Here is a 23,782-nt window from a genome sequence, read left to right as displayed (position 1 = left end):
ACCAGAAACAGAGCAATGTGGTCTATTCCATCCACTGTAAAGATGAGGAATGCAAAGAGCACTACATTGGGGAAACTAAGCAAATGCTCCAAAAAAGGCTTTATCAACATCGCAGGGACAATGCTAGTGGTCCTCAATCAGCAGTACATCTACACCTGAAAGCTACCAATCACTCTTTTCAGGACAGCGAGGTAAAGATTTTGGCCAAAGAAAACAGATGGTTTGAAAGAGGAGTAAAGGAAGCTATTTTTGTCAAACAACAGAACCCATCATTGAATCGGAATGGTGGTTTGAGGTTTAATTTGGACCCTGTGTTCAGCAGGTTACTGAGACCAAAACCCACAGCTCTTAGTCTTGCAAATGAGGTGAAGGCAGGGCCGAGCCAGAACAATAGATGCTAACAAGCCAGTATCAGAGTCGTTCATACCCAATTCAGGGAGCGACACTTCCCTTTTATCGTAGGTGTGAATAACAGGATAGGATTATACCACTGCTCCGCCCAGGCTTAGTGTAACGAACCAATAGGAGGAGGGTGTTGGCACACCAATTCCGCCCACTCTTACTGTATTTAAGGCCTAAGCTACCAGCACTTATTAGTTTGCTGACGAAGCTCTTCGGATGAGGAGCGAAACGTCCGACACCTTCTACACAGAAGTACAGATGACGTCTCAAGAAGCCTTTTCCTCGATAGAAGGAAGTATGGTCACAGTTTGTGTAGACAGTAGTCAGCTGCAGCTGACAGGAAAATGAAGGCAATTTTGTTCAAAACAAGAATCAATATTGATTAAATTACAAACAAATGTAGACTTCATGGTGTACGTAGGGGGGAATTTGTTGGAGTCTAATGGAGAATGTTTTTTGCACAGGGGTCAGAATAAAAGGCCATTGTGTTATATAAGTGTTGCTCCAGTCCCTCTAGCCACTATGCATAATGAATGCGCCAGACATGCGTGGCCTATTGAATTTGAATACAAACTAAGCAAGGTTTCTCTTTACATGGCTGCCGAGGCTGCCTCCTCAATCAGTATGTGTAAAACATCCACGGCATTGTTTTGCCTGCAGCTTGGACCTAAGCCACGCGGAAAGCACTGAACAGAGCTGCTTAGGCATTTAGTTCTGTTGCACCTTGTGAAGTGAGCAATCCACAAAACAAAACTAAACCAACTGACTATTTCAAAACATTTGCGTGTGCTAAATGCCTTAATTAGGCTAAAAATATGGATTGAGGCTTGGCCAGAGAAAAAACAGCTCAAAGACAATTTTTATATTCTGCTATTTGCAAACAATCAAACCGTGCATGTCGAAAAATTCCTAAAACCGCAATCAGCACTTGCAGGAGGCAATTACTTGCTATCTTAACTGCAGAGAAACAGTTGCTTCATGCATTAATGTAATCGGTATCATTAGGTTGGTATGAAATGATAGCCCTTTGCAGCTAAAATACAATATCTTCAGGACACAGCAGCAATATTAGCGACAATGTCAAAAGGGACACAGGAGATTTTTCTTTTAAATGCACCACAGTTTAAGTGTCACTTGTTGACCCTGAAGGTGAGGAAGCTACTTAAATCAGGTGTTGGTGAAAGCAGAAGTCGTATCAGGAGAGAAGTCATTTACATAACTCATTAGCCAGCTGCTTGTTGTCATTTTCCTGCCTCCAAGAAGTGCAACACGTTCTTCCTCACACATTTGGAAAGCACTGTAGCCAAATCAGACTAGAAATACACATGCAATTTAGTAAAAAAAAAAAAAAAAATGCAGCAGAAATGACCCTGAAATAAACCTTAAGCATGAATGTAAAAGTGCAACGCTGGCTTAAGGTAAAGCAGTGCTGTCACAAGTTGCTAAGCACTCCGAATGGAAAGCTCTACATGGTTCCTCCTGTCATGAATTATTGATCAGCTCCCTGCTACTGTTAGATGTGCTCTTACGTTTCCACATCTTTACTGAGAGCACTGTTGCCTTCTCTGTAATCAAATGTCTTTTCTGCTCATTAAAAGGCAGCTTTTTTTTCCTCCAGGGTGCATATATTTTTTACTTGACTCCTCTGCATTATGTAAACCAGCATTACAGTATAGCCATAAGAATAGCACATGCAAATGATGTTAAGGATGTTATTTTCACACTAACCAGACCGTTTTCTGCTTGTGTTTAGAGTCTGGATGGGGCCGTGGTGGTGAGGAGCGATGCTCGCGTCTCCTCGCTCACGCTAAAGTACGTCAAGTATACAGACGCCGGCCAGTACCTCTGCTCAGCACGCAGTGCCATTGGGGAGGACGATCAGATTGCATATCTGGAGGTCCGCTGTAAGTATTAGAAATTCTGTCCGTTGTAGAAGTAGACGGTAGAAGCTCTAAAGGTGAGCTAGTGGGAATTAGAAAAAAATGTAATCATGCATGATGTCACATAAGACAAAAACACATTTTAGAGCTACTGTAAGTGCACATAAGCTGCACATTTTTTTTTGCTTTGTTGTGTTAAAAAAAAAAAAAAAAATTCCACGGGAGACCGGTATCAGTGATAGCAAAGATGAAAAATGAGATGACCACCTTATTGCAAAAAAAAGGAAAGTAGTACAGTCATGGCCAAAAGTTGGGAGAAGTTGCTTTCGGAGGTTGTTTTAGTACCATTCTTTATTCATGGCTGTTTTCTGAGGCAAAATTGTAAGTGAGCCCACTTCCTTGGCTGAGAAGCAACCCCACAGAAGAATGATTTCAGAATGCGTTACTGTTGGCATGACACAGGACCGATAGTAGCGCTCACCTTTTCTTCTCTGGACAAGCTTTTTTCTGGATGCCCCAAACGATCACAAAGGAGATTCATAAGAGAAATGGTTTCACCCCAGTCTTCAGTCTTCTATTTGCAGAATACCAGTCTGTCCCTGATGAGAGAAGTATCTTCTATGCGCCCTTCTTGACACCAGGCCATCTTCCAAAAGTCTTTGCTTAACTGTGTGAGCAGATGCGCTCACTCCTGCCTGCTACCACTCCTGAGCAAGCGTGCACTGGTGGTGCTCCGATCTCGCAGCTAAATCTACTTTTGGAGACAGTCCAGATGCTTGCTGGACTTTCTGGTGCGCTCTGAAGCCTTCTTCTCAACCGCTCTCCATGAAGTTTTTGATGATCTGATAAATGTTTGGTTTAGGTGCAATCATACTGGCACCAACATCATGGAAACCCTTTTTGTGCTCAGCGATGATGTTTAACAAAGCAAAAACAAAGATTTCAAGCACCACCCACCTTTTTGAAGCGGCCATTATTCTCACTCAACAAGGATGACAGAGCCATCTCCAGCCTTTACCGTTGTTAACGCTCTCACTGATGTAAGATTGTCCTTTTGTGGCAGGGATGAAATGCAGTAGAAATGTTTTTTTGAGATAAAGTTCATTTTCACAGCAAAGAGGCACTTTGCCATTTACTGCTATTCATCTTAGCACTCTTCAGAACATTCTGGAGTGTATGCCAATTGTCGTCATAAAATGTGAGGCAGCGGAATTAGTATTTGTGTCATTCTCAAAACTTTTGGCCATGACTGTACAGTGGCACCTCAGTTTTCGTTCCAAATTTGTTCCAAAAAGTCAGACAAAAATCGAAACATACAAAAACCGAAGCAGTTTTTCCCATAGGAAATCATGTAAATCCATTGAATCCCTTCCAAACACCTAAAAATATATATTTTTAAATACATTTTGCGAGAAGCGGAAAGAGGGAGGAGGGGATCTTTCCAGGGCGGAATTTATTGTTGATACGAACATACATACTACTTTGCGATGAGTTATTTCTTGATTTCAATATTGTTTCTCACCTTCTTTATCAAACTGCTGGCACTCACAACTTTCTTTGGCCCCATGGCGTGTTATTTAGCGGTCACTTTCCATAAAAAAAAATGCACAGAGACTGAGTCAACAACTGGGGACTCGATTCCGTGGAATGATACAGTACAGGGCAAACGGACTAGTTTGTTACGCTGAAAATTGTACGATAACCGAGATACGTTGGCAGACATTTTCGTCGAAAACCAAGGTTTGACTGTACACACTTCCCTGTTCTGGCTTCTCAGAATGATATGGCTGCATTGACAGTTGAAATAATACAAAAACATGCAATATGTACACTGGAAAGAGATTTGTGTGCAGTCTCACGACCAATACAGTGATCCCACTGTGAGTTTTTTACCATATTTTACTGTGCGGTTAACTTATTGTTACACGTGTATGATAGTGTTGACTAATAATTACCTGTACAGTTACAAATGTAGCTAGATTTGATTTCCTATGGCAAAAACAGGAATAGACTATACCCAAACTTAGAGGTTTCACACTAGTTTATATGACACCAGTGACATGAACTGCAGTTATGGTACTAACAAAGATGTTAAAATCCAAGCTACTGTGATTTGACCTGAAGTTTTTTTGGTGGTAGCATTTGGAGCGCGCTTGATCTGATTTTACGGCTCTGCACGACACAAGCCTACAAAAATCAGCCGAGCACAGTCAAACGTTACGGTAACCTGACGGCGGGGCTGGAGATATGCAGCCTGTCGCCTACAGCGCTTCATCTGACAGCTCACTGTTGGTGGCTCCTTGGTTACATTACTGCCTGCAATTTTTCAAACTGATCCTACTGTCAAAAAAAAAAAAAAAAAGGCTGAAAATGGCGGCGTGTTCTCAGTGACGTCAAATAAAGATGCGCCCTCCCCCAGGCCACCTCGGCCTGTTGAGTAGCAGCGATTTCTCACACCCTCACACGTTTGCATCTGCGCACGAGACCCTGCCAGCTGTAATTAACTCTACTTTAAACCTCCATGCAGTGGCATAAAACACACTCTGCTTTGGCACCAGTTAATGACAAAATGGGAAAAATGCTTTAAAAAAAATTTATCAATGCAGCGTGATTTTCAAGGTTTCACACACACACACACACACACACACACACACACACACACACACACCTCCGTCATCTCTAACTAAATGCCGTGATGCATTACTCCAATGCAAAAACCATGCTTTGAACATTAATATCAGACAACATATTTTATCTTTTTAATAACCCAATACATTTTCATCTTCTCTCTCTATCGCGATTGTTATGATTCCACCATCATAGCTTAACACAAGTGCAACAATACACTCCTTTACCCCTATTTTATTAAAGCACGTGGATGCATTTTACTCTCAAGGCACAGTTAAATGAGTGTTCAGCAGCTTGGCAATAATTTGTTATATTTCTTCCAAGATACTCCAAAGATCAACGGCGAAGTAGCACTGTACACCTGGGAGGGAAACGCTGTCAACATCAGCTGCGAAGTGCAGGCTCACCCCAGCGAAGTCACCATCACCTGGCTGAGAGACGGACTGACGCTGCCAAATGAAAACACCAGCAATATTAAAATCTTCCGCTCTGCATCAGCGAGCTACCTTCAGGTATACGCACGTGATTTTGCGATCTATAAAAAATACATACACAACAATGGGCACTTCTTTGCGTCATCAACATTTAATGAGCAAGGATTTTTTTTTCTTTCAGCTCTGTCGTGAATAATTCAGGGGCAGGAAACCCACGGCAACAAATAAAAATAGAATACTATAAGAACGGTTTAATTTCCCTTCTTTCAGGTTACACCGTTGTCGGAGAATGACTTTGGGAGTTACAATTGCACCGCTTCTAATGAGATGGGCACAGAGTCCAAAGAGTTCCTCCTCATTCAGGCTGGTCAGTCACAGGAAACAAAACAAAACAGTCCGATCCACAGCAATCTAACAAGCACATCCTCTTTTTCTCACCTTTTTCCTAGAGGTGCCATCATCTCCATTCATCAACGAGGTGACACCTTTCTCCACCACTGCACTCATTCAGTTTGAGGGGCCCGAGTCTACTGGAGGTGTGCCTGTCTTAATGTACAAAGCCGCGTGGAGGATGCAAGGCAGGGGCAGCTGGTCACAGAGGATATATGAGCTTAAAGACGGTATGAAGATGAAATATGAATCATGGAAATAACTAGTGGCAGTTCAACAGTAGAAATGATGGAATTAAATAAACATACCATTACTGTATTAGGCAAGTGACTATTTTGTTATTATCCTTATATCATCACATAAAGCCACACCCTTCGTCAATACACAAATGCCCTTCACCATATAACGCAATAGTGTAAACGCTGATTACACTCCTGATCCAAATTTTAAGACTAGTTGAAAAATTGTAAGAAATTACATGTAGAAATTAATTTCTACATGTACAAAGTAAGCAATTTATTATTTATTAAGCAATTTACTTTATTAAACACGTATTAAAGTGAAATAGGCTGTTCATCGACTGATCAAAAGTTTAAAGACCATAGCTCCAAAAAACCCGAAACCCACCTAGAAATGAACCGTTCAAAAAAGGAGTCAGTAACGAGTAGCTGCGTCATTCTTTTTAATCCATCCATCCGTTTTCTATGCCGCTTATCCTCACTAGGGTCGCGGGGGTATGCTGGAGCCTATCCCAGCAGACTTTGGGCGAGAGGCAGGGTACACACTGGACTGGTCACATTCTTGTTAATCACCTCAAAAATTGGTTTTGCATGCTTGATGTGTTTCCAGGAGGCTAGTGGGAATGTTGCTCCAGGTGGTGTAGATGGCTTCACGGAAGGCATCCACTGTCATTTTACATACATTTTTGTAAACTTCCCTTGACATCCATCCCCAAATTTTCTCAAATGGATTTAGGGGGAACATGCAGGATGGTTCAAAAGAGTGACCTTATTCCTCTGGAATAAGTCCTTTTTCAGGTGGCCATTGTGAACTGTAGCGTTGTTCTGTTGAAAAAGCCAGTCATTACCACACAGACGAGGGCCTTCAAGCCATGAGGGATGCCCCCTGCAACATCTCCACATAGCCAGCTGTCATTTGACGCCCCTGCACAAGCTGAAACGCCATTGTTTCATTGGAGGATCATGATGGCGCCCCCTCCACTGTGCCATGTGGATAGACATCTCAGGTGGGATCTCCTTGTCATGCCAGTAATGTTGGAAGCCATCAGGACCGTCAAGGTTACATTTTTTTCTCATCAGAAAATAAAACTTGCTTCCACCATTCAATGTCCCATGTTTGGTGCTCTCGCACAAACAAGCAGTTTTGTGGCGTTGAAGGAGACGAGGCCTTTGAAGATGATTTTTCTTCTTAAAAACCTTCTCTGGCAGGTGGCGTCTGATGGTTATTGGACTGCACTCGGCAGCAGTAACAACCTTCATTTGGGCCGAGGACGGTCCTGTGTCTTGGCTGACATTTTTTGGGTCTACCACTTGACTTTTTTGTTCCATAACCCTCAGGATCTTTGAAGAACTTTCAAATAGGGATGTCACGATCCACATTTTTTGCCTTCCGATCCGATCCAATTTTTTTTATAGTCTTGCAGCGCCGATCCGATTTGATCCGGTACCAATCTTTTTTTTGTTTGTTTGTTTTTTAAAAACAAGCAAGAAGATAACAACAGTAATAATAATAAGCTTTTGTTACAAACATGAATTTGTGCAATGGAATATGGTTATAAAAATAGCTCTTCAAAGCATTAAAATTAAATTAATTAATTAATGCAACCAAAGTATTGCTGAATTACTTTTTCATTACACAGCATGACCAACAATATTGTTTGGCTTTTGTAACAAACCTCGTGAATCAGGTCCCTAATACAATAAAAGTTAAAATTGGAAAAAATGGGCATGCAAAATACTTTTAGGGTAGGACTAATCATTTGACATGTTTATAGATCAATTTGTGTGTGATCTAGAATATATAACTTTTTTTTGTGGCTCAGTGTTACGAACGTGTTACGGCAACCGGGTCGGCCCGGAAGCTGATATTATCCAATCTTCAGAAATACAGTGGATCGGCAGGCGATCCAAATCCTGAAGATCGGATGTGGACCTCCCTAGTTTCAAATGTCTTACTACGTTCAACCTCAGCAGCAATGTCGCGCTCTGAGAGGCCTTGCTTATGCAGCTCAAAAAATGCATTCAAAAAGACAAAGCTTTCAAGGAAAATAACATTGAATCCACATTTTTGCCAAGGTTTCGGCTTGTAGGTCTTAGACTTAGATCAGACCGAACAGCCTATTTCACTGTAACGCTAAACAGTAAAATGTCTTTCACATGGATGCAGCATGAAGTAGCTCAACTTTTGAGACATAACAACCACACAACTAAATCTTTTGTTTCAAACAGTAAACAGGGTTGCAGGGAAAAAACTGAAGAATGAAATATGAAGCTACCAGATCAGATCAGAAGTTAAATGGGTCCAGGCCAACAAATAGATAGACCAGCATTTTCAATATGTTCGCCTCACTGCTCCTCAAACATGACCTTGAACTTGACCATTGATTTTGGTAGGCTCTATTGGCGAGGTGACCATTACAGACCTGAAGCCGGAGACCAACTATGAAGTGAAGATGTTTGCCATCAACGGCAAGGGTGAAGGTGAAAGCTGCCCGCCTGAGTTCTTCCGGACGCAGCCAGTTCGTAAGTTCCTCAGCCATTTTACTACATCATCATCTTGATTACAGCAGTGTTCTACCTGATGACCAAAGCATCATTGCCCAAATCAATCACTGTTGGATGGAAAAAAAGAACAACCCTGAACCCTAAACAAAGCTAAAACAATCCTTCCTTCTGTTTGTTTTACCTTGTTTGACAAAACACACACCATAGCTGATTATATGAGCGCTAAAGGTCATCTCCAACGTTGTTGTTATTGCCTGAAGTCAACAACAGCTCCAATAAACTCATGCTGGACAACAACGCATGTTCCAGCGCCCACTTTTCATCTCCACTTTGCTTTGTAAACACCTACTCCCCATTTTGAGTGTACATAATTATTGTGCTGCATTGGCTCTCAATGGATGACATGACATTTGTGAACCAGCTTGAGTCCAAACGCAAATGTGAATTCTATTCTTTAGCTTTCAGCCCCCTCTGTCGGCAGGAGATGCACATTTCAGGACCTGAAACATGTTTCTGAGCCCTTGTGTTAACATCAAGGTTATTTGCAACTGATCAACTTATATGTTTTTCTTTGTGTCCTAAGACGACGTTTTGGGTTTGTTCTCAGGAGACGCAGGTTTGTTCTGTTGTAAGGACGGTAGACTGAGCGTAGCCTATAAAGATTAGTAGCCTCTCTAATTACAACTTAGTGATGTGTGTTGGTAGACATGGTGACCTAGAATGGCCTGATCATCGTCATGTGTATGTAATTTCACTCCCCACCCCATCCCCCAGAGTTATTTCAATAGAATATTAATGGAAACCAATTAGTAGCTTGTGAATTAATTGTCCTAACTGGCAGACTCGCAAATCAAAGCAAATCTTTGCATTTCAAAAGGCAAACACTGGGAATGTAAAAGAATGTTTGGATTGGTCCCATCAGCATTGACTCATCAGCAGTAGCTTAAGTCCGGGATTCTCAAATGGTCTCAACCTGGGACCCACTTTTATTTAAATCAAAAAGATGCAAATGTATTCGTTTTTTTTTGTTTTTTTTTCTTTTTTAAATCGACCGTCATCTTTCTAAACATTACTACTAGGGATGAATGAGCGTTAACACTACGGTAAGAACGTGACAAGATTTCTCGTTTGGAGAAAAGGTGTATTGTGAGAACAAGGCAGCCTGAAGCCAATCAGACTGTGAAATATGGCGCCGCTACTATGGATGATAATATCGTAATATGGGAGTGGCGGGGCGCGAGGCATTATTGGAAGTGCACATTGAGTGCTTTAGGCACACCTGTCAATCTAACCTACTTTGGTGTTTCCAGCGTCAGCGAGTGACGTGTTGCTGTTTATTCCATCGGAGTTGAACAGCTGCTTGGTACTTGTTGATGCCCAAGCAGAAGCTGTAGTAATTCTACATTTCATCAACTTTACTAAAAGATTTGTCAGCTCAACCCACGTAGATGTCTGGACTCGTCCGCACTGTTAATCACCGAGCGGTTCTGTTGATGCTCATTGCATTTGGCTAAGCGCCAGCTTTCAAGCACCCACGATCACCGGTTCCGTTCCATAACACCCCTCATACATAGAAGAGATCCGTGTTGACGATTTAGCGACATGGTCGCTATAGTTACCAAGTAAGGATGCGCATTTAAGTGTTTCTTGCATCGCATTTATTCGGTAATTAAATACAAGCCATCAACAAAGGTGAAGCATCCGCCGAGCAGGCGCGCGGGATTGAGCCCCACCTCCATAATGCAGCCCAGCACTTGAAGAAGGCAGAGCTTGGACACACTCGCCTTCTGGCAAAACACGAGGTGAGGGAAGCCCGCCCCACTATTTGAGAAGCACTGCTTTAAGCAGTGAGAACTGGGGAAGTCATACAGTAAATGACGTCTGTTTCATGGCAATGTTACAGAGGGTTTCAAGATGCCCGCTGATGTGGAAGTCCAGTGTAAATAAAGGATGGGAGTCTTGGCTGCAACATTATTCACGTACACAGCGCGTCTCTTTTACCGAAAGCCAAGACACCGACACACTTCTTGCCTTTACCACAAGAGCGCTTTGCACTACTCCTGTTTACTTGTGCTAACAAGATAAGGGTGTCATTAAAAAAAATAGCTTACACCAACATTGAGGCAGCAAAGTATACTCGTGCTAATATGGTAGCTCAAGACTCACAGCTCACAGACAAACCTTTTACAAGTGGTTTGATACAGTATGCTGCATCCAGGTGAGGGCAAGTTTAAGTGCCTGCAGCGTCACACACTCACTAACACATAAACAACAGCATTTCAAAAGTAAACATTTGTTTGCAAGTGTATTCTTGCAGAAATAGATCTGTGAGAAATTCATAGTAAAGCTGATAAAAAACGTTATCATTAAGAAAATGTATGGGGAAGGTCATGACCCTATGACCGTGCCTCTTGAAAGCATGGAAACGATAATAGTTAGGAACCGGAATCGAAAAGAGGAACCGGAATTGGAACCAGAATTGTTCAAATTCAAACGATGCCCAACCCTAATATTAAAGCATTTTAGAAAGGAAATTAGGACAAACATGATAACTGCATGCGTATAAATAAAGAATACATTAAAATTCCATCCATCCATTTTCTATGCCCCTTAATCCTCATCTCCTGACTGTTTGGCCGACGTGCTAACCACTAGGCCACTGTGCGGCCCTAAATGAAAATTCTAATTTAGAAATAATCTTAGAAATTAAATAATAACAACACAATAATAATACATTAAATGTAAAAATTGCAGTTAAGACCACTAAAGCAGATATTTTACTTATAGCTGCAATGATTACATAACAAGGAGGAAGATTACTAAAATATTGCTCAATTTTACTTCAAAACTGCAACCACTTTTGGTCCCAGACCCACCAGTTGAGAATCACTGGTTTAAAGGAAAACTGCAACATTTTTGGAATTTTCGGGAATTTACACTTAGTCACTTACAGTCCTCAGGTAAAAAAAAAAATGCTGAGGGCATCAAGTCTTCTTAGCGATGACGTAGGGTCTAAGTTGAGAGCCAGTATCCACCGCCTCAGTCTGTCCGAATGTTTAGGCGGTAGCGTGTGGAATTTGCCACGACCTTCTACTACACGTGCAAGGCATGAGGCGTCCTGCGTGAGGCGCTGTGTCACTACGCCAGAAAAAGAAGTTCTTCGGTGTCATCTCCTGCAATAGCAAAATCGCTGTAGCTCCGTTACAATGCGGTTCATGTTATGTAAATAGGACATTGTCGCCGTTTTTTGGAGTTTTTTTTTTTTTTTTTTTGTAGAGGGCTTTTTGGCGGAATAAGTGCTTCCCATTACATGCACTGCTAGCTGCCTTGTGCTAGCGTTTTTTCTCTCTTTAGAACGCACAGAAAGGAGAAAGACGTGTGTTCATGTCTCACATGAGGATTGTGGATGGGCAAAATTCCAACAAATGTGAAGTTTTCCTTTTAAGTTGTTGGATGTCTTCCCTGACCTAATTTGTCCCATGTTGTCTGTGTGTGTTCTATTCTTCATCCCTGTTGACCCCACACCCACCTCACCCACCCTTTCCACCACTCCTAAACGTGCAATTCATGTGACTGTTATTCTGCTTGCATTGCACCATGACGGTCCGCTCCGCTCTGCAGAAGGTAAACTTGTACTGTTTGAGACATTTGAAAGACGACTGATTGCTTTAACCGGAGAGTCCCGCCACATTAAACGCCACATTAATTGCTTACACGCGGGCACAAAGTTGGAGCGATTAATCAAGTGCGTAGGTGTCCGCCTCAGCAACATTGAGAGCCAGAGCCGCTTCTGTGGTGATGTATATCAGCATCACTTGAATTGTATTAAGAGGCAGCTACCTGCGGGATGCACCCCTTATAAATCTAGTCCGTAGTGAAGCATGTTCCCTCTAATTGTTCGAGAACTATAATCAATATCTATCTCCTCCCCTCAAAACACTGCTTTTTGCTACAGTTTGCTCTGGTTCTCAATCATCCGCTTTTAGTGTTCATGCTTTGCTAACCAACTCATAGCTTATCTGTTTTGTTTCCTCACAGTCACCTGCAGCTTAGAATACCGCAAATGCTGTAATTATAGCTGAGTGTTTATTAATCTAAACCGCAGAGGATGGGGCATTCATTTGATAAATGTAGAATAAAAAGAATACATCAGGAGGTTGCCTACTGCTGTTAATGCCACTGTTTTGTTTTTTTGTTTGTTTTTTTTAACCCCTCGCAAATTAGAAGGGTTGTCCAAACTTTTCTCCACTGAGGGCTGCATAATGAAAAATCAAAGGATGTGGTGGTCAGTTTTACATTTTTTTAAACCAATCCGTGTCGATATGCAGAGACGTTGTTTATATTTAAAGGGGAAAAAAAACAGCCTGCATTCAGCTTTGTGTTTCTTTGACAAAGCGTGTTATTAGTATGAACTTTTTATCTTTATATTACACTTTTTTGATATACATTTTTGAATTTTTTTGAATTTTCTGCTAATATTATGACTTTCTCATAATATTTTTACTTTATTATTTTAATATAGTAACTTTTTCCCAACCTAATTTTCCCAAAATTGCAACTTTATTCTTTGTTTTGTTTGTTCCTCATATTACAACTTCTTCTTTTTTTTCTTTTTTTTTTAAATCATGAAACGGCCTTCCTTGTTAGCATCTATGAGCTATCTAAGAAGATGACAACCAGAACCGGTGGTCAGCTACATTACGCTGCCCGCCTATGATGTCATCAGCATTGATTCTCAAAAATGTTAACACAAAACACGTTTTTTTAGTTTTACAATTATAGTTTTACATGCATACAATAATTGTAAATGCATTTCAATGATGAATGAAAGGTATAAATGAACATTTAAGGTTACTTTTACCTTCACTGGAGACATGACTGTTCCGAAAGACACAATGTGGAAGCGAGACACCACACAGACACCACCTTCTTGTTTTGTCATGACTTATTTCTTGAATTCAATAGTGTTTCTCGCCTTCTTTGTCAAAATGTTGCCACTTTAAACTTTCTTTGGCTCCATTTTGGGTTATTGAGGTGAGAAACACTATTGAATTCAAGAAATACCTCATGGCAAGACAGGACGGTGGTGTCCATGTGGTGTCTCGCTGCCACTTGTGTGTGCCTTTGAGAACAGTCGCAACATCAATCACGTCTTCCGTGAAGGTAAAAGTAACCTTAAATGTTCATTTATCCCTTTTATTCACCATATTCATATGCATTTACTGCATTTGGAATTGCTTTTTGCATGTAAAACTAATTGTAAAACTATAAAAACATCTTTTTGTTAACATTTCTGGCTTTCTGAAATGGATTAATAGGATTTACATTATTTTGTATGGGGAAAAAATTATTCGGTTAGAGTTCGTTTTGGTTAGAGTTGGACCTTCTGGACTGAATTAATGACACTAACCAAGGTTCCACTGTATTTCGTATTTATGCTTGCAAAATTTTGCAGTTTTTAAAAATTTTTTTTTTAGTTTTCCTGTTCATCATCAATCATTTTATCATTAGAATGTGCCGAGTGCCAATAAAAAACAGCCGCGGGCTGTAAATGTCCCTCGGCTCGCGCTTTGGACACCCCTAATGTAGCCTACACGAGACTCGACAGTTCACTGAATCGAGGCGTTTTTGAGCATTTATGGTAAGTCTGTTATCTTCATGCACCAATCTGAATAGTCTAACCACAGTGCTTCTTGTCTATTGTCTTTTGACCCTGCTAATTCACTTTTTGCATCCCTATTTAATGCCGTACGTGCTAAATTCACCCTTGATTATGCAAACCTCAACAAGCAAGTAGGTCAAACATTTTAGTGCATTATAAATGGGTTGTGCTGCACAAACATTTCATCCAATGCTAATTTGTTGTGCTGTAAACATTTCAGTCAATAAGAGAGGGCAAAAAAAAAAAAAAACCTCTTGACTCCCGAGGCTTGGTATACGGGAATATCAGTCAGTAATTTGGATTCCGTTTGAGTGCCACTCAGACGGAATCAGACGAGCACGCGCCTGTGTGTCATTTAGTAATGTGTGACTCCACCATCTGGAGGCAAGCACTGAGGAAGGGGCCAGTGACCTGGAAGGATGACAACAACAAAGATAGAAGCCACTTTTCCAGTCTGTTTTACCTTCTAAAGATGGGCTGCTTCGCTCACTAAATAACCCATCTGAATCTTAAAAACCAACACACTGTGAATAACAGCAGCATTCCTGCCTGCCTGCCTGCAGGGAATCCCAATCCTCCCAAGCTGGAAGGGGCTCTTCAGCCAATTGGCAACTCCTTGAAAGTCAGCTGGATCAAGCAGGATGACGGTGGATCACCCATCTTCCATTACCTCGTCCGCTACAAACCAGTGAGTATTGCTCAGGACTGCCGACATTTATTTTACAAACCGTACAGTAAGTATCTCTGTAACCTCACATTTCAGCAATTTTAGGTTTAGGCTAGGTTTTTATGCCAAACAAGGAATCGAACCCATGTCTTCTGTTATGAAAGACAGGAGTGTGTACCATTACCCCACCAGCTGTGCACTGACTACTCTAAATTATATCCAAGATGAATTTCTACAGTATTGTCCATTGAGGAGATATACTGTAATAAAATAGTCGCTGAGACACCGTAGGTACATTTTTATTCAATGCCTTTGTGCGCCTGTTAGATTAAGGCGACGCAGTGGAAACCAGAAATCCGGATGCCCAGTGACAGCGACTATGTGGTTCTAAGCGGGCTGGAGTGGGACACCGAGTACAACGTCGACGTTGTGGCAGAGAACCAGAAGGGCAAGTCCCAGCCGGCGACCATGTCCATCAAGACATCCACGCAGCCAGCCGTCATCCCAGGTACACAACCTCCCGCCCAGCCTCACTCGCTCCGTTTCTCATGCCGCGACTAATAACACCAGAACACTGAGGAGCTCCACTCAAAGCTCACAGTATCACGGTGTATTTTTGCTCTGAAAGGTAAATGACAACTCAATACATTTATAGCAGTGGGGGGGAAAATAGCTTTATTGGACAGTGGGCGAGCTGGAAATTCTTTTCCGGCAGAATTCTCAGACTGCACAGTTTTTGACAGCCGTCGCTAAAAGAGCTTGAGTCTGCTCCTGCAGAACTGGGCCAGGCAATTTTTTCCACGGAGGATGAAATGTTGCCCTCTGAATAATTGTCATTTTCTTCAGTCTAACGTTTCCAATAACTGAAATGTGCTGATAGCTCTCCGCTCTTTATAACAGATGACTAACCTGCAGGTCTTCACTGAAGCTTGTCCGGTCACCTTGCCCAACCCCCCCACCCCCCATGCCATCGTGTCCTCTCACTTTTACTTCCTAATTCATTTTCCCATTTCAAGCGTTCACACACCGTTTCCCCCTTTGTGCTTTTATTTTGTGCTGTTTTGTTCTTCTTTTCTTTGATTTCATCCTTGCGTTTTCAGACGACATATTTTCAACTTCTCTCTTCCTCTGTTCCCCCCCACCTTCCCCATCCCCTTCTCTCTTATCCCCCCCACCCTCTTCATTCCTCCTTTTTTTTCCAACGTTCCCGATCTGTGGCCCCCGGTTCTGGACATTGTGGTTGCGGTGTGTGTCGGGGGATATGTGCGGCATCCAGCCACTCAGGGCTGTTCATCCATGACGTGCTGTGTGGTGTCACTCATCCTGTCCGCCATCACTGCATTCCTGCTCTCGTAGTTCGGCTGGGCCCGATAACGGAAGCTTGCCGATTCCTTGACCTGGCCATCTCTCTCCTACACGCTTTCACTTCTTAAAAGCAGACTGTGACAGATGCGTGGAAAAAGAGTGATGAGCAGCTTTTGCAACAGAACTGAACCAAAGGCAAAGGAATAACCCTCACCCCCAAAAGCCTCACAGACTTGACAGTGCTGCGTTAGATGACGTAAATGAGTGACAGGGTGGTGGAATTCTACAGAAAAAGCATTTTTACTTTGGATACTGAGTGATGGCTACAAACGGACATGTGGATATTATTATTACATAAATACCGACACTAGCTAACGTTTATGTCGCTGATTTGACAAACATCTAACAGGAAAGATACGTCACTGGAATAGCTTGCACACTGTATATTATACCATCCATTTCTCATGCATGTCAAATACCTAACAGTGTTTTTTTTTTTTACATTTCTAATTGACGGGTGCTTTTTTTCAGATTCTGTTAGTTTCTCTGATCATAAAGAAGTGTGTAGTTTATTGAGAAACAGAATATTTTGCATAACTGTGAAGGTATATAAATGAATGTCCAGGATATTTGTCGTAAGCTTTGGCTTGCTCTTACATCTAATAATAAATAAATAGCCATATATGTCAATATCAGGGCTCTTCTGCATCTATCCATGCACTTAGACATCCAGAGGAGGTGAGTTATTTCATATTCTACTGAGCTAGCTGTAGTTGCAGTCCTGCTTTAGTTTGCGGTTTGTGGATTAAACTGTTACACTGTGTGTGTGTGTGTGTGTGTGTGTGTGTGTGTGTGTGTGTGTCAGACGTGGATGAGGATGCAGGCTTCCCCATGGGCATCATGCTCTGGGTGGGGATCCTGGTAGTGGCGTTTGTGCTCCTGCTTCTGGCCGTGGACGTCACCTGCTATTTTGTCAACAAATGTGGCCTCATCATGTGCCTCTGCGGCAAGTCAGGCTCCGGCACCAAAGGCAAAGACTTGGAGGAGGGCAAGGCCGCCTTCATGTAAGTCATCAATAAAGTCAACCAAATTGGCTTTGAGCGTCATCACATGAAGGCCAGTTTTACAGTAGGAAAAAATGCATTCATTTTAGCATGTGTCAAAAATGCATTATTTATGGGTGTGCCGCCAGCAATGCAGTATTATATTATAAACTCTATTGGTAGAGTTTCTATTTCATATGCTACTGTCGTGTCCTCAAGTGGACAGGTTACAAAACAGTATACGTTTATTTTTTTTGTGTGTGAAAAGGTTTGAAATTCCTCCCACATTCCAAAAACATGCATGTTAGGTTAATTGGAGACTCTAAATTGTCCATAGGTATGAATGTGAGTGTGAATGGTTGTTTGTCTACATGTGCCCTGCGATTGGCTGGCGACCAGTCCAGGGTGTACCCCGCCTGTCGCCCGAAGTCAGCTGGGATAGGCTCCAGCATACCCCCGTGACCCTAATGAGGAGAAGCAGCATAGAAAATGGATGGATGAATGGAGGTTTGAAATTATACTTACAGTATGTCTAGCCATAGTCGGGTTCAAATATCATTTCCAAGTGCAACAATAAATGCTTGGAATGGTGATTTTAGTCAAAAACATGCATAGAAAACCTTTTAAGAAGGCAGACCAGCAAAATTGTGGTGCATACTGTATATGTTTACCATTCATTATACAGTATTCACAAAGAAATTGTTACAAAACACACCAAAATTGAATGAGCTCTTCCTTGGATGTTGCAGCCTTCTACAAATTAGGTAAAAGTCAGTTACGTTTTTACATAGAGTCAAACCAGTTTTTGACCAAAAATGTCACCTTTCCTACATTGCCTCGGTTATTATACAATATTGCATGTAACAAACTAGTCCATTTGCCCTTTACCGTATTATTCCACGCCCAAACAAGGCGAGTGCACAAACGAAGTGCCCTCCGCGTTGCCGAGTCAATCTCCGTGCATTTTTATTGAGTGTGACTGCTGAATAAGCCGCCATGGGGCCGAAGAACGTTGCGAGTGGCAGCAATTTGATAAAGAAGGTGAGAAACATTTGAATTCAAGAAAGAACTCATCGCAAACTACGAAGATCGTGTCCCCTCCTCTTCCTTTTTCCGCTCCTCGCTGTTTTCGCCCACAAGATCTTAAATAAAGGTTATAATGATGTTAAATGTCCATTTAATTGCTCATTTGTAAATATTTTTGCATTGTTTTCGGCATGTAAATCTGTAATTGTTCTCTATAACATATTTTGAAACGTTTTTGGTGTCTTATTATGTCTTTTGTTTTCCTTATTATGTCTTATTTTTCTACGGGAACATTTTTCATATGTTTTGGTTTTCGATGGACAGATTAATAAGGAAAACCGAGGTATCACCGTAATCCGGCAAATGGTCACTCAAATGGTGATAAAACATACGTAACATACATTGGATCAATAACTGCTACCTATGAATGCATCTCAGTGGATTTGTTGGGTTGAAGGGAAAGTCAGGCTAATAATACTCATGATGAATGAGTGCGTCTGACACTTTCTGAGTGTGATCATATTTCCGTCTTCCAGAATGTAATGTTTGTCTGTCTGTCCCGCAGGAAAGACGAATCCAAAGAGCCCATCGTGGAAGTCAGAACAGAGGACGAGTGCACAGCCAATCACAACGCAGCGGGACCGACAGAACCAAACGAAACCACACCCCTCACAGAGCCAGAGTGAGTAGCGCTGACAGCCACGATGCCTACTTCCTTCTTTTTGTGGTTAAATCAACCTTTATGAGCTGTTGTACTTTGCACTCCACTTCCAAGAATTTGCTTTCAATTTTAGCACGGTACTTTTGGACAAGTTCTGGTCATTCTTGAGTGGAGTCCACTGAGAGTGTGTGGCTTTCTGTTTTGATTCCCTATTAGCGGGAAGTGCCGTACTTTGGTTTATTTCTTTATTTGTTTGTTTTTAATTCTGCAGCCTTTGTGTGATGATACGAAGGTTGAAGCAATACCAGTTAAAGACACAGAAAGGCCTTTGTCCTCCCCACTGTGGTCACTGGACGACCTAAGCAAGATTTACCTGACATTGTCACTGGTACTGTTTAACCCCGTCTAGGTGGTTCCGTGGTGCCGTGTAGTTTTCTGCTGGACTAGCCCTCCCTAGTCAGTACTCTCCATGTTGGTGTGTGTATGGGATGTAACCCTTTAAATGTCCACTCACAGCATGACTTTGTTTCCGTTTCTCCTTTTAGGCTTAATAGTTGCTTTTTTTTGTTCTTGATTTCAGTTGCTTTGTCTATTTGTGAGGCCTACTAATCCTCTCGCATGCTGCTCCGAGCTCACCCTTCCTGTGTCACACAGTCACCCTGGTGTCTAGTCTGTGTGTCTCTGTTCTCTCCCTGCTCTCTCAGGCTGGCGGCTTTCACTGCTGCTCTGGCACTGGACACGCTCTCCTCCATAGCCACCAACTCTGACACGGCCACTGCCACCATTGACCCTGCTCAGGACAGCCCCTCTAGCGAGACCACTACCCTCACATGTAGCCTGTCCACCCCGGCCAACGACCCCTCGCCCACACCCATCCCAGCACCGGCGCCGAGCCCAGAGATGAGCGCGGCCCCGCCCACTCCCCCCATCTCCAGGTCCGCCGTCGAGGCTAAGATTGCGCCGTTAGTCGAGCAAAGAAGAAGCGAGTGGTCGGGGGAGGAGGCGAAGACCGAAGCTCCGCCTAGCACCCCAGAATGGATTCAAGCTCAAAAATCCAGCACACCCATTCCACCGAAACGAAGACACTCTCCTAAACTTGCCGCTCTGAAGGCTAAAGGTAGTCCTCCTGTATCTCCACTCGCTTGTACTCCAGACACCAAGAAACCTGCTCCCAGCCCGCCGGTCTCAGCAGCACAAAGCGATCCCCCCCTTCCAAAAGCAGACCCTGATTCAAACACAAGTGGGTTTGACAAGCCGACCGCCGTTCCTAACGCTACCCCAACCCCACCTTCAGCCATCCATAGTGTTCCTGAAGCACTAGATGCTGAAAATTCCTCTCCTCTAGTTGAAGACGTCCCTTCTCCCCTGCCTGCCACCCCCATTTCCCCCCTGCCTGCTAGTGACCTCCTCGCATCCCCACCAGACATGTACGACTTACTGGCCCACGACATGGGTCTCAAAAACGCAGGTTTCGACTTAGAGCTGAGTAATGGGACAGAAAGACCCTCGGAGATCCCCGCCGACCTTATTAGCTTAGAGAGCCCGCCCGCTGCCCCCTCTCTGCCCAATGGCGACGGAGCAGACCTCCCCCCCTCAGGCCCAGTTCTGGATGCATCAGAGATTCTGGCCAAGACTGGTCCTCCTGTCAACGATGAGTACGACTCCCTTTAGAGGTTTATCTGTGTGTGTGTGTGCGTGTATGTGTGAGTGAGTAACTTGTGCGTTCATTCATTCACCACCACTTGTTGCCATTCACAACATTAGGTCAGGAAATAATGACTTAACCGTGCTGGAGTGGACTTCCAGCTGCACTGACAGTCAGAAGGAGGTTTTGTGTGACAAGGGAAGCCGAGCGTGAAGTGATAGCAGCGCCTTCCACCTGTGTCCAAAACCTGCAGTTTAGTCCAACAAGCCGTGGTATATTTCTGGACAGTAAACCCTGTTCTGTGTTGTTTTGATGCAATATCTGCATCTCCTCGGTAAACAGAGTGACATCACTGGCACCACAACGCAGTGTAACCAGACACATCCTGCTCCAGCCTTTAAGCACTACATTGCTGCACTCGTTACAAGGACATCACAATCCAGTGTTCACAATTCTGATTAGAATTCCATCTTGAAGCTAATTTGCGTTCCTGCAGGAGCACTGCATGACAACATGACAACTATGGCAAGTTGAGACAGATCCATGTTTTGCGAGTCTTTTATCTCGAGTCGGGTCTTAGGTAAAGACGTGCAAATCCAAGTCAAGACAAAGACAGGTTGAGTCAGGTCCGAAGTCTTAGGCTTGAAGTCATAAGCACTGCATAGTGTCCCCCAGATAAAATATCTTTTTAACAATACACCGAGACACTGATGTCAAAGTCCAAGTCGAGTTGCAAGTCTTTGCGGATATTGTCAATTCGAGTCCAGAATCAAAATCGTGACTCGGGACTTGACTCGAGTCACTGATGTCAAAGTCCAAGTAGAGTTGCAAGTCTTTGATGATATTGTGCAGTCCAAAGTCATCAAAAATGTGACTGGAGTCAGGTCCCAAGTCATTCATGTCAAAGTCCAAGTAGAGTTGGAAGTCTTTGACCACATAGTCAAGTCGACTGGACAGTATCGTCCAAAGTCATCAAAATTGTGATTCAGAACATTTGAAGAGGTTTTTGCAACCTTTGATTTCAACCGGACAGACAAAAAGTGAACCCAGAGTAGCAAAGTTAACAAGTACAGTGGTGCTCGTATGTCGTACAGTTTTCAATGGAAATTATTGCCACAAATACGTCCCTGTTTTCATACACTCTCGGTTATCGTAAGGCCAAACAGTGTGCCTAATCAGCTAGTCGAGTGCCCACACAAAGTGCGTTGGTGACTCGGTTTCTGTGAAGAATGGATCATACAGTACATGAGGGATCTTTTAGAGTTGGGATACTACAGACAGATTCCAGTCAGGGAACCCTTTCATGATCTTTATTATGTGCAGGGTGGTTTATAGCACGCACACATAACAATGAACAACTCTGTATCTGTCTCCTTCCTTCCTGCTTTTAAGCGCTGCACCGTGCACTTGCGAGGCGTTCAAGCGCACCCCGTGTTTCTGAGCATTAGAGGAATCTGTGTTTGTTAACATTTAGGATGGTAGATAACTGACTGAGACATATTGGAAAATAAATATGATATCAAAATACATTCAGCTGTGCAGCAGTACGGCTTGGCAAAATCAGGGTTTAGGATCAGCACTTTGAGATATGCCGTATCGACTCCAATATAACGCGACACATGACACCTGAGATTTTGGTAAAAGACAAACAAAAGACAACATGTTTGTTTTTCGTCTTCTGCTCGACAGTTTGATGATCTTCAAATTGGCTTCGTAACTCCTCTTTCGTTTGCTAGCAACCTTTGAGACACTTGTCTAGCAGGTTTCTGTGTCGGGTCGCTGCAGTGTGTGTGAGTGACAGAGAGAAAAGCTCTGACTCGCTTTGGGGAGACGTCATTCGGTGTCAATCTCAAGACGACCTAGTCTGTTTGAGATGATTTTCTAGGGGGAAAGCTGCGGACTTACTGTGCTGTATGTTTGGGTCGGTATGGTGTTCATCTATCATGGTAAGGCACTCACGTTGTTTTCTCTGTTAAGCGAAGGGAAAGGTAGAGATTGGAGAAACAGAAACAGAAGCAGTGAAGCTAACTCACACAGCAGCGTTTGTAAGAACGAATGATGTTCCTGCTCTGAAAGGGGCTTTATGAACAGGAAATGATGACTCGCACTAAAGCATTAGCGTTTTCCTTGCATTGGTGTCCAAGGAGAGATTCACATAGTTCATCTACGGCTGCTGAGAGGTGACTATTATGGTGTGTCATTATTTTGAGATCCCCTTACTGTGTTGTAATGGTGGTGAAGAAATATGTAAGGGGACTGTGCCAAACACAGCGTCCCCTTACATAGAAGGTGACCACGTCATTGAGATTCAGTGTGAACCAATGTTGGCGTTTCTTTTCAATATTCCTAATTTCACTCTCCACCCCCTCCGAACCCCACCTCTTTTCCATTTCAGGAAGATTTTTCCAGACGGGAAAGGCAAACTGGAGGAAGACTTCTCAAACGCCCTAACGGAGATGGCAGCAGAACAACACAACAGTGTCGTACAGACAAAAGGCACGCAGAGCAAAGCATGATGACCTCGGCCAAAACTTCCAACATCCAAAACATTTTGCAGCGACGGGAGTTTTCATTTCCAGTGCCCTTAAGTACAGACATTCAACAACACACACACACAAACACACATTTGTCTAGCATGCACTTTGACTCCGCACCCGAGGACTCAGATTTATTTTATTTTTGTAATTATTTTATTTAACCAGTCAAGATCTTAAAAAAAAAGTGTAAAATTTATACTGTAAGTATATCCCTTTTACCATACTGGCAGTCTCACACACAAGCATTAGATTATCATGAGAAATGGGAACAGTTCAATACCGTAAATGATCTAATTATCGCCCTGTATTTACCTGCACTGCAAACACTTCATGGGGGGGGGGGGGGGGGGGGGGATTGCATTCCCGAAATCTCAAATGTAATTTAAAAAAATGTCATAATGATTTGGAGTGCATGAGAGAGGAGAACTGAAAACATCGCATGTGAGGGTGAACGGGGTTAGACGTCACACTTTTTACATCCACTGACACACTGAGACAACCAGCCCCATCCCGGGGATGACAACCAGCCCCATCCCGGGGAAGGTTGTCACACATTGAGTTTATTGGAATAGAAAAAAAATATTTTCAAAAATAGATCACTTAATGCAGGGGCGTCTAAACTTATCCCATTCATGAGAAGTTATGCAATTTAACGACAAATAATAAAAGCACCAAGAGGTTGCACCCGGCGACCGTCGGAGACGCTGCAGGAGGTGTCGATTGGAGCATTTACGGTACTTACGTTATTTTTCTGACTT

The 23,782-nt window shown here is 42.7% G+C and overlaps 1 protein-coding gene across 11 annotated transcripts in view; it reads left to right on the top strand.

Annotated features, from left to right (window-relative positions):
- ncam1b (neural cell adhesion molecule 1b) overlaps positions 1 to 23,370 on the top strand; it is an 84,084-nt gene extending 60,714 nt beyond the window's left edge. For 4 of the 11 annotated variants that reach the window (XM_054794417.1, XM_054794414.1, XM_054794415.1 and 1 more), the window contains 12 exons: positions 2,156 to 2,306; positions 5,235 to 5,422; positions 5,615 to 5,711; positions 5,794 to 5,964; positions 8,368 to 8,496; positions 9,062 to 9,094; positions 14,704 to 14,828; positions 15,135 to 15,315; positions 16,978 to 17,176; positions 18,747 to 18,863; positions 19,547 to 20,497; positions 22,883 to 23,370. In XM_054794417.1, coding sequence (XP_054650392.1) covers positions 2,156 to 2,306; positions 5,235 to 5,422; positions 5,615 to 5,711; positions 5,794 to 5,964; positions 8,368 to 8,496; positions 9,062 to 9,094; positions 14,704 to 14,828; positions 15,135 to 15,315; positions 16,978 to 17,176; positions 18,747 to 18,863; positions 19,547 to 20,497; positions 22,883 to 23,003 — 2,463 coding nt within the window. In that variant the 3' untranslated portion in view covers positions 23,004 to 23,370. Of the gene's footprint in view, positions 1 to 2,155; positions 2,307 to 5,234; positions 5,423 to 5,614; positions 5,712 to 5,793; positions 5,965 to 8,367; positions 8,497 to 9,061; positions 9,095 to 14,703; positions 14,829 to 15,134; positions 15,316 to 16,083; positions 16,913 to 16,977; positions 17,177 to 18,746; positions 18,864 to 19,546; positions 20,516 to 22,882 lie in introns of those variants that run through there. The other 7 variants (XM_054794420.1, XM_054794418.1, XM_054794416.1 and 4 more) reach the window with 5 other exon arrangements.
- Positions 23,371 to 23,782: the final 412 nt, after the last annotated feature.

This window comes from Dunckerocampus dactyliophorus, chromosome 12, assembly GCF_027744805.1.
Source record: "Dunckerocampus dactyliophorus isolate RoL2022-P2 chromosome 12, RoL_Ddac_1.1, whole genome shotgun sequence".
Lineage (NCBI taxonomy): Eukaryota > Metazoa > Chordata > Actinopteri > Syngnathiformes > Syngnathidae > Dunckerocampus > Dunckerocampus dactyliophorus.
This window is presented reverse-complemented; position numbering and strand designations above follow the sequence as displayed.